This window comes from Larimichthys crocea, chromosome VIII, assembly GCF_000972845.2.
Source record: "Larimichthys crocea isolate SSNF chromosome VIII, L_crocea_2.0, whole genome shotgun sequence".
NCBI classification, from domain to species: domain Eukaryota; kingdom Metazoa; phylum Chordata; class Actinopteri; family Sciaenidae; genus Larimichthys; species Larimichthys crocea.
The window spans coordinates 16,731,586-16,743,617 of NC_040018.1; the positions used below are offsets into that span (position 1 = coordinate 16,731,586).

Consider the following 12,032-nt stretch of genomic DNA (forward strand, 5'->3'; position numbering starts at 1 on the left):
TGAAGAGGCAAAATATCATTTAGTACTTTCATTTGTCAAAAGTTACCTCTCAAGGAAGAGTCAGAGACAAAGTCATCTGGGAGGCCGTGTGTGAAATGGTGCAAAACCGCATGGAAATCACAGAGAATTAATCAGAATCAGTCATGCAGAACTGGTTCAGCTTAGAGCAGATAAATACACAGGCTGCAGTAGTCAGGTTTAAAGCTGACAAAGTGGCAGGCTTAACTAGGTAAAGCTGTCATCTAAGTATTATTCAGCTTTGGTTAGTGTACGATGAATCTGAGCCAATTACTGTATTTCTATATTTCATGAGTGCCTGGATGGCCTTTAATAGATATTTTCTACAGAGATAGTAGCTCCACACTTCAAACCTTTCAAAGCAAACCCTGATTTTTGGAAATCCGCACATAAAATACAAAAAAAAAGAAGAGTTAATTTGTTTTAAAGTTTCCTGTTACACATACAGTGACACAGCTGAGACGGGGGGTATTCCTGAATACTCACGTTTTGATGTTCAGTACATCATATATTCTTTTTTTAACAAGGTGTTATATTTTCTTGTTACGATAATGTGCCTATTTATACCCAGATTTTTCTTGTGTGCTTGCCAAAATGCCTTGTGACAATGCTAAACATGTTGCTTTGAATTGTGGATTACATGCACAGATGGAGTAAACCAGCAAGAGCGAGGCAGTAAGTGTTTACCTGATCAAGAAAAAGTGAGACTGTCTCCTCTTATTCAAAACACACTTTAAATTGCAACTGCATTGGCTTATAGGCCAGTTCTGTTTTAATCTCTCTAATCATACACCGACAGAAACTGCTGTATCTCACAAGAAACAGTTTCTCTTCCAGTCTGAGGAGCTGACCTCAAAAATCTGCTGCTCATGTTCACTGCTGTCATTTTTAGATTGTTGAACAATTTTCTGCTATCAAAACTCCATTTTAGCTGCTCTGGATATATCTCAAATGTGATGTCATGCAGACGGTTGACTGGATAACTGCAGGAATAACACAAATTCACCAATACACAACACAACTAGCACACAAACTGGACACAAATGATGGGGCGCCAGATGATGTTTTCAAACCATTTTAGGATGCATTTTTACTTTGATTTCAGTGCATGTGATTCTACAGGTTTATTCAAAGATGTTCAAGCATACTTGGCTGAATATAGACAAAACTACAGAAAGTCGAATACAAATTATATTGATAGAAAACTGGCAACAGATTGACGATAAATGGAAAATGGACTACATTCAGTGGAACTAACATGTAGAACTTACACTTACATGGCATTGTGATGGTCATGATGACAATAAATCTTACTATATAATACTATATTTTGATTTAACAAAGGCAATGTTTTCATCAAATTTTCACGTGTCACACATTGGTAAATGTAACTGACAGATACATATAAAGACACAGATAGACAGAGAGAGATAGGAAGGTATGTAGATCGCACATACTTGTGTAGCTGATATTGAACCCTTTTCCAGTATTAGAATGATCAGACTGAAATTCCAGTCTCATGATGTGTCCATTTGAGGCGAGCTGTGATGGAACGTCTTTTCCCGAATACGTCCCAAATGTTGTTGGCTCAGACAGGCCTAAAACAGAACAGACAATCTTTTAGAGACATATTTTAATGGTGCTCATCTAATTCTGTATTACATTAGGCGAAGGACAAACTTGGAATGTGAAGGACTCCTATAAAGAAAGAAATATATTTAGAGAAATACCTCAGGGACCTCAACAGATGTATTAAATGTTATCAGTGCTAGGGAAAAGAGATTCAATCTCAGTTCTAATCTGCATAGTAAATAATAATAATAATAATAATAATAATAATAATAATAATACAGTCTTCCAAAGTGTGATGCACTTTCCTTCCACCTCTCGATGATAGTAATTCACTAATGTACATTAATACAGGATTGTTTCATGAACTATGTCTCTAACTTTATTTCTAACTCGGAAGACAAAATACACACTCTGTGACTGGAAAAATACAGATGCCTGTTCAGTGCTGCATTGGACCACCTTTAGCCCTAATAACAGCTTCCACATGTCTTGGCAGTGACTCAGCAAGGTACCTGCTGGGTTTTAGTGTTAAAGCAAACCAGACAGGCAGCAGTGCTTCACACACAACTGCAAAAAGTTGATGCAAATGGTATACGCTGCAGCTGAGTGAATCCAAGAGACTGAAATCAGGGGATTTTTGTGGTGTCCAGGTCATTAACATTATTTCACCTGAATGTGCCTTGAACTATGGATCCATGGACAGTTCTTTTCACCATGGCGGGAGCATTATGTTGCTTTAAGTACCCATCATCCCCTTGGGGGTACATGATTGCAATGAATGCCTGAATCTGGCTACTATGTCAAGGTGTGCTCTGGCATTAAGGCATCTCTCTGTAGCCATTAAAAGACCCACTGTATACCAATTGAATGGCCCAGAAACCATTACAACTCCCCCACTGGCCTATACAGCTGTAACCATGCAACACCTCATTTCTGTCTGAGACGTGTGTCACAGCATAAGACCATTTACTGTAACAAATGGTTATACACTTTTGTTTGGCAGAATACACTCTTCTCTAGAGGGTACCCCCCAATGATCCAACCGCCAATGACAGATTCAGCGGGGAGCTCAATAAAACCCTATAGGGCTACACAGAACAGAACCCAGCAGGCCCATATCAGCGAGATATGGAGTATACATAATGAACAAGGAAAGATATTCCTTCCCCACATATGGTAATAAGACACTTGAACAGGAGGAGGCTGAGGTGGTTGATGGAGAAATCAATCGCCACAGCCAGTAACAGCAGTTTGTAGCAGGTAGAAATAAACAGATTAGCAGCAGTGCCATAATGATCACAAGTAAATGAGAGATTATAAAGACCACCTCACTGTGTTGATTGAATGTGATTGGAAATTTATTTTGAGTATGATTGGTGATTATAAATGTCAACTAATGCTGATGAGCTATTGGCATGCACAACTTCAGTTCACTGCCAGAACTAACACAATGCTTGTTGTTGTTGATGGCCCACCAGGAGTCTAGCAGATTGGTGCTGCAGCAGGAACTGTGATTCATCAGAAAACACCTGCAGTTTGCATGGGTAGGAGAAGCAGCACTGGCGATTATTCATTATGGCTTCTTCCACTCAACATTTCCTGCGTTCATCCACTAAGGGCCTTCTACTTGTCTACAAATAGTTTGATATGTACCTTTGAGAATGCAACTGAAAAATTCAAACAGCTTATCTTACTGATGATAAATCTCACCATCTGGCATCTATGATCTGACAACGATCTTTACTTCAATATGCGGTAAACCATCTAGATACAGAGCAAATGTGTTTGTGAATTTGATTGTTAATTCATGTGCTGTGACATGCAATCGCAAAGTAAGACCTACGTCTTCTGCAGAGGCCAGATTGAATCTTTAAACATGACATGAAGCATGAAAGCAATCAGTGTGATTCCCTTTAGTATGTTTTAGACTAGTACATACACTATCGAAAGTAATATTGAAAATCCTCTAATGAATCCAGCTACAAAAGATGCAATGAAAGCAGCATGAGTTGACAACCCTGCAAGAAACAGAAAAAAAGTTTCGAGAACACTTCAGTAATAAAAGTAATCTAAAATGGGGATTCTTCACTAACACTCCCACAGAAAGTTTTCTTTCTATTTCCTCCTTGACTTTGGGTTTTGGATCCCATGCACTTAGACTCAATTAAGCCATACAGCGACTGAGTTGCAAAGTGCCAGTCTCTTTGTTCTTCAGCGATCCGAGAGCTCTTTCACTTACTCATTATTGCATTGATAGGCAAGAGACCAGGAGTGGAAAGAGAATCAACGCGACAATAGCTGAAAGAGTGACAAGGTGCTGCGTTGTCTTATCAAAGAAGAGAGATTTAGAGAAAAGCCTTTTGTAACAGTCACTATGTTCTCTTATATTAGATGACAACAATGGCTTTCTGATTATGTTAACCATTTACTGCACATGGGGTTCAAAAGTGTAGCTTGAAGCTTTATTAGATTTTTTTTAGGCTGGATTTGATGCTGCTGTTTCCAGATCAGGAGATTTATGGGTTATTACTGTGGTTGCTCTGTTCACTTTTGCCTGTCATGTGTTTGTATTCCAATGTTTTATTATCCAGGAATATAAAAAAGCAAGTGAAAGGCATGAGTGTCAAGGTCACATAAAATCCACGTTGAACAGAAAAGCCTTTGGGTTTTTTTGTTATTGCAGAAAAACGTTCATCTTGCATTGGGATGCATATTAATTTTCTTCCTGGACTAAAGCATTTCTTATGATTATGTATGCATTTAAAAGGCATAAGTGCATTGGCTGCATAAGTGCAACTTTGTTGTTTATAAGGATTTGGATGTTGTACATTTAAATGTGTCACTTAAGGACAAATATGAGACAATACATATTGATATGTTGGTAAGAGCAGCACTTGATAAGTGTATTATTGCCTCTTCAAATAACAGCTCAAATATGTTTTTGTCTTTTTACTTTTTCTCTCTCTCTTTATTCATGTTTTACATTGAAGTATCTGATCTATCACCCTGTAGAGAACTGTGATTCGGCCTTTAAGTTCAAAATGATTTCTAAATATATTTTGTGATTCTGAAAAGCAGAGTATTAAATGAGGCGTAATCATACAGTAGTTAACATTTTAAAGCCCAATCAGTTCACCCATTTAATGAGCGCCACATTAGTGAATGCTGGTCCTATTTACAAACCAACATACTGTATGTTCATGGTTGATCTGGTTGCTGGCCATGAAAACCACTTTTGTCATACTTAGGTCCAGTGTGTTAGATTTAGGGGGGTCTATTTACAGAATATGAAAGAAATGAAACACAATATGCACAACTTTTCATTGGTGTATAATCACCTGAAAATAAGAATCATTATGTTTTTATTACTTTAGAAGAAGCTTATTTTTCATTACTAGATACCACTAAACCCAACACACTGGTGCTAAAGGCACTTGTGGCTTTCCATTGACTTACTGTATATTTGACGGTTCACATGGTTTTAAAGTAACATTTCTCACGTCACTAAACAGCATGTGTGGTTTTCACTTTACTTTTGTAATGTGACTATGAAGTTTCCAAACAGGTCTCAGACACCAAATATCATGATTTCAAAACTGGGACATACCACGTGTTTTCCATGTGTTTCCATCAGTCAATTATCACCTCGCTGGACAAGCACTTTGAAGCAACAACTTTAATTTCAGTTTGCCCAGTGCAACAGCACTAATTGCCCTGCAATTATCAAAACACTGCTACAAAATAACATCCCTGCAGGTTTGCAGCCAGTCAATTAAACATAACTTCATCTTTAATGACCAGCCAGTCAAGTGAAGGCTTTACTTGACTGAGTTTAAATCAATAACCTTCTATACAACTGTCCAGCCAGTCAGCTATTCATCAACCAAATCCATTGTGAAATTTTCTTTACGCAAATGATTTTACCATTTTTAAGTAACTATACACATGCCCACATACTTTAAATAAATAAAGAATTTGCAAATCCATATCCTGAGGTCTAAATATTAATATTAAGATATAATTACCTTCATCTTTGACCACCAACCAATCAAACTGTGGCTCCAAGTCAAAGTCAGAGAATAGGAGATGAATGCGGCTCCCCGGTTCAGAGATAATCAACCACACACAGTTCAGGTTGTTCCCATACTCCTCAGGGTAGTTCGGGGACAATATAGTACCTGATGGAGCCGTGAAGTTGAAGAAACATGAGACTACAAACAGGAAGGAACAAAGGAAGAAAAGCAGGAAGGAAAGAGATTAGGATGGTAATTTTGGCAAGAATACAAGCAGAAAGGCACAGAGAGATAGATATAGCACTAAGTAAAGACACAAAATGTACGTCTACTTACAGACACAACTGGGTTTATTGCCAGACCACTGGTTATTGTGCTGACATGTGATTGTCCTCTCGCCCACGAGTTCAAAGGCCGACTGGCAAAAGAAGGTCAACTCATCGCTGTGTTGAAAGCGATCACCGCTACGGCGACCAAATGCTGGTACCCCGGGATCACCGCAGCCTCCTCGTTCAATCTCTGTAACAAACACAGTGCAGACGGCCATGTTTTTATGCTGATAATTAATAAAGGGCTGTCTGTTGTTGTGTGTTTGTGAGGTCGGGTTAAATTAATAACATGCACACAGTGATTTTTAGATAATAAAATCAAAAATCGATTCTATGTGGTGTTTATAGTAATGTAGCTATGTTTATTCTCATGTATTTTTCTGTCTGTCAAAGTTGCAAATTTTACATTTTGGTCAGTAAAGGGATCTGAGAAGATTTATCTGCAACTATCCAACAAAACAAGCTCAAAGATGTCGACAGTTCGGTCAGGGTTAGGATTAATGCGGCTGTATCTCTGGATGACTCTGCAACCAGCGAACAGACCCTTCCCTAGGCTCACTAGACTGTCCACTAAGCTAGGGCACCAAGATGACCGACCGAGAGAAGAGAGAGGCCATATTTAAAATATATGCTACTTTCTTTAAAAGGCAGCTGGCAGTGATCCTGATTATAGAGCAGAAAAAAGTGTCTAGGGTGTCTGAAGTCAAGAGTCTATAATTTTAAATTGCTGTGTTAGGAAGCACAACCTGGAGTATGAGAAATTAATTTTACTGTTTCCCGTCTCACAGCTAATTGCCATCAGGGTAATTGTAGTGTAATTCAGGTTTAAATGTGAAAGGCAAAACAATATGTGGAGGCACACAGGTAGCGAACACACACTGATCCATGTGTGCTTTTGTTAAGTAGCCAACAGGAGGTTAAAATGACAAAGACTGCAACATTGCTGTTTCATACACGTGCTGTTTCTCTCCGTGTTTCTTTATCTTAATCCTTTTGTCTCAAATTGTCTTTTTCTTCTTCGTACTCGTTCTCTCGGTCTGATTCAATACACTGTGCTTCACTGGCATGAGATTAGCAATGCTGCCGAACTAGCTTGCAATCATATTCTATTCATTTTGTTCACCCCCCTCTTTTTATCCCCTCCTCACTGCCCTTTAATGGCAGTGTGTTTTTATCCACTGCTCTTCCTCCTTTAAAATTTGACATTCTACCAGACGTCTGTCATCTTGTAACACATGCTCCACCATGCTCCTGGATTCGCTTTGGGCAAATACATCTCAAGGTGAGCACTGTATATGTGTATGTGCGTGCACGTCTGAGTGCATGTGTTCTACACTTTTACTATCTGTTGGGATGGAAGTACAGCCCACAAGAATAGAATACTCAAAGAAGTGGCAGGCGTGTCTGTCTGTCTGTGTGTGTGTGTGTGTGTGTGTGTGTGTGTGTGTCTGTGTGTGTATATGGCCCACAGCTAGCTGTCACAGAGCTGACGAGTGTCAAGATGGATATCAGCAATCTTGAGGCCCTGGTAAGTCTGTCATTATGGTTGTAACTGCCTCTCTCACTTTTTTTTTTTTTTTAGTTTGCTCATTCTCTTGTTGCTTCTTCTCATATTTTCTCTCCTTTCTTTCTAAGTTTAAAGAGTTTTACCGAAGCGCAGAACATAGATTCACGTCTCAAAACAACATTTTATGATTCTTTTCCTTTCCCTTTCCAACAGTCACATATTATATAAAGTCATCTACATAATGGGGACTCGAAAAAATAAAACAAAAGATTTATGTATTCACATATTAATAAGCAAAAGGAAAGGGAAATACACAGATGGATACTTTAGGGACCTACTTTTTGGTAACTTTGTGTGTTTTAGCCCATTAACTATAAATCATATTAAATTTGTATTACTCCCAGGCATATTCACAGGCATAGCACACAGGTTTAAATGTATTTCGATGTATTTTAGACACATTCAGTCAGTTTAGCCATGTACAGTATGAAAATCAACTTGCAGAGAACAGAAACTCCTTGATGTAGTTAATCAAGACCATCAGCTTACAGTAATCACTGTATTGCAAACAACTACCAACGTATTCTTGTACGCTTAATGTTTGCATTTTGAGGATTTGCAACAACAAAGTCAAGCTTTAAATCTGCAGTAATTCGCTGGTATCCAGATGCACCATCTTTTAATATTGATACTGTTGATTCTACAGAAGAATCTTAAAGACATTTAATGCTTCAGTCCTTTGATGAGTTAAAGAATAAATACATTATTTACATCATTACTCTTTTCACAACCAATTGCCATCAGCTTGAAAACAGCAGAACTTCACTGAAGGCTTCAATTACCATAATGGGCTGTGTGTGTGTTTATGATATTAACTCACTCTCTTTCTCGCTCTCTCGAACATGCACATACACATACACACAAGCTGCAGTGATTAACAAGTGTAACATGAGAGCATTTAAAAACAAAACATCTACACACACACACACACACACACACACACATGCACACACACACACACACACACATTGGGTGTTTTCCTATAGGGATGAAAACGTAAGAGCTCCCAGGGGGTGATCAAAGTAACATGATGACATTATACAATGTGACAGCGTCACATACATACATGCAAGGACACACACAAAACACACCACAGGCGTTTGTTCCTGCAGAAAAAAAAATTAAACTACAAGATCATCAAGAGGTCATTAAGTACTGTTTGTTTCATGTCTTTCATAAAATGTATAGTATCAGATAAAAAGACCCATAGTGCTGTTAGGAAAAAATATTAAACACACAAAATCAAGGTCACCGCCATCTTCACATTGAGCCGATGATGGTGAACATCACCTGCTTACGTTTACAGCTGCATGCATGCACGCACGTGAGTTTTGTAGCTACACTGTGCTGATTCCCTTTCAGCAGTAACTGATCCTGGACAACACTGTCAGCAACATCATTGAATCAAACATAGCTAAGCAGAACCGAGAGGACAACTTCCATCCTGCTCAGTCTCCCCCTCTCTCGTACTCTCTCGCACTCCCTCGGCCTCTCTGAGACTCTCTGAGTTGTTTATTTCCTCTCACTCAATTTGCCATTTTGTCTCCTTCTGTCCCACTCTGTCAATTTCTTGTTGTCCCTCTTCCTCTGTCTCTACATTTATCAAATTACCCTCAGCGTCTCTTTTGTTCTCTCTCTCTACCTGTCTCACCACTTTGTCTCAAGTTAATTCAATTTAGTTCACTTCCATTTAGTTCAATTCAATTTAAAGAGCAGCATAGGTATGGTAAGATGCAGTATGTAATGAAATATATAAACAGAATAAATGGATTGTTTCAAATAATAATAAGTATTTAGTCTAACATCTATATCTCTCCCTCTCACCTTCACTCACTGTGGCTGTCACAATCCTTATCTCTATAACGGTGTCAGCTTTGGCATAATATGAAAAATAACCAAGCAAAACGATCAACTGATTGACTCATAATTCATTTATTACCTTCTAGTAATACGCATAGTAATGTATACACAAGGGCGGACAACAACAGTTGTGTTTAGTACTGAATCACCATGTCAGCATCAGCAATGCCATGACTTTCACACTCCATTATGTGAGTATATATCTGTGTGTGTCGGTGTGTGTGTCTGCGTGTTACAAAAAGGAGAAAGAAAAGTGTGGCTCAAACGTTTCATTTAAAGCGGTTGTATTACAAAGCCATACCTTCATAGACTGCCTTGAACCCTGCAGAGCCGATTGTATCATCTGACTGCAGGTGTAGCCACATCTGATTGGACAGGCTAACGATGAGGTCAGGGACACTGGAGCCAGTAAGTCTATATGCACACACACATAAGGAAAATATACATGTCAACACAACACATGTCAGCGTTCAAGCATTATTACTGGTTTATCACTTTTGACTTAAAAGAAACCTTACAATTATTTACATACCTAAAATAACATGTTCATACTTAGATGGTTTAAGCTAAGGTGGCTGTACAGTGTTGTTTTTGAGCAGTGAAAAAAGGCCACGTTCCTATTGTACCACATGTAGTTCAGAGCACCATGTGTATTCCAACAATTCCATCAAATTATCATAAAGTAATAACCCAATCCAATAAAAATATAATGTGTACCTACATGATGCCGTCCACGTATCTCCAGTTGTTTTTTCTAATTGCCACCATTAGCTTGTTATGTACTGTTTCATGACAATATTACTAGGCCATATACAGTGAGTGATGCTTACACATAGAGTACCCTCCGGGTATCACCTATCTTGCCTCCATCTCCCACAGTTAGTGTGTCATATCCTCTTTCCAGGTCAAATTCTTCAAACGACAGCTTAATCACCTGGAAAAACAAAACAAAGAAAGCATTAAAACACACATGTGGAAACGTGAGAATACTAATAAAAGCAAAAGGAAGATGCAGAAATGTTCTTGTGCGTTTTTTTTTTCACAATTTATAGTTATATAGTATTGAAATGGGAGTTCTGTTTCACAAACATCTGCCTCCTGAGCAATGAAAGTACTACATGGTGTTATGGGTTGCATGTTAATAACATTGAACATCTCTTATAAAGTACCATTTTGTAAACAATAAAGACCTTTTCTGAAAAGACTGTCAGTCTTCGCCAACCTCATGACCTCATGACTCCTGTAATTAAATATGACTTTGTGCCACAAAGTCATATTTAATTAGCATGGAGGAAAATTATTTTAGAGCAGGAAATATGAAGCAGGCTTCTATTATCCCTGTCCAAATAGTCCTAAAGTTTAACATTTCTTCACAGTGAAGGGACTCACCTTCATGAGTGGAACAATGCACTAACATACTCTCTGAAGCACTATATTGTGCATGCTGGGTATTCACATCTTCAAAAACAATTTTCTTTAAAAAAAAACGTGAGTATCATCAAAGACAGGGGGGACTGGGGCAGCCCTGATATGCTGAAATATTAAACAACACACAAAGGGGAAATCATACAAGTTATCCAATTTATTAAACGTAAAAAGAAAATTATTAGCTTGAAAGAACAAAAAGGTGATAAAGGCATTTGGAGCCGTGTCCTCTTTGAGGCAGGAGACAACAAATATGGGAGAAAATATTCTATTCAAAAACATTGGTTTATTAAAGATAAAAGCAGAACAAGAGTGAGAGAGACAACCGGTGTTCTTGGCCGTGACCATCATCTTATTTAATTAAAGCTGCATTGCCAAAGGTATAACTATTAATTTGACAGTGACATATTAGTTTTTCAAAATAATCCATCTTTAATGAAAGGGAGCAGAGTGAAAGAACAAAACCCTGAAACTGAAAGCACCCTTGCTTTTATTTGGCAGCTTCCTCTTTTACACTCATAGTTACACAAATCACCTCTGGGAGCTACGCATACTGCAAATACCCCTCTGCTGCTGAACACAGAAATGAAATGCCTTACTTGCAGGTACATTCATGGCTGTAGTTGCATGTGTACAGCACTAGATCATCAATCTATCGTGCGCTATTATTTGCTGCTTGTCCATTATTTATTAGGTGTAGATCATATCCCTGACAGAATGGGAGATGGCAGGCTTCTGCTGTGTTCAGAAAACTTCTAAGAGAAAAGAGCTGGTCTCAATCGGAGAAAAGAACTGGTCTCAGTCAGAGTTTCTGGACTATAAGTGGACTAAAATTAACCATGAACATGAACTATTATGGCTGAGAATCCATCGCAATGGCAAATCAAACTACAGTGAGGAAAAACCTTACCGCAGGTGTTAAGGATGTAGAAATCATTTGAGCATGCCGGAATCAGCAATGCATAACTGAGCCTTTGGGTGTGCTTTGTCAAAAATAAAAATGGCAAGCAAATGTTCAAATAATGTAAGGAGGATTAACTGCCACAATGAAAGGAATGGCAAACAGCCACATATATAATAATACATAGATAGTTTAAATGCATGCACACACACACGCACTATATCACTAAAACTGTACTGTACTGATAGTCAAACAGGTTAATATGTGAAGGAAAAACTTATATTCAAGACGCACCTCAATAAATATGAGACTCATACTTGGACAAAGCATCTTATTATACACTGAAC

The 12,032-nt window shown here is 38.2% G+C and overlaps 1 protein-coding gene across 1 annotated transcript in view; it reads right to left on the bottom strand.

The window, feature by feature from the left end:
- Positions 1–12,032, bottom strand: part of LOC104927904 (CUB and sushi domain-containing protein 1) — a 294,884-nt gene that overhangs the window by 132,855 nt on the left and 149,997 nt on the right. Inside the window, exons 11-15 of the mRNA XM_027281351.1 lie at positions 10,190–10,293; positions 9,661–9,773; positions 5,940–6,122; positions 5,616–5,801; positions 1,476–1,616 (exon numbers count right to left, since the gene is read on the bottom strand). Coding sequence (XP_027137152.1) covers positions 1,476–1,616; positions 5,616–5,801; positions 5,940–6,122; positions 9,661–9,773; positions 10,190–10,293 — 727 coding nt within the window. The remainder of the gene's footprint in view (positions 1–1,475; positions 1,617–5,615; positions 5,802–5,939; positions 6,123–9,660; positions 9,774–10,189; positions 10,294–12,032) is intronic.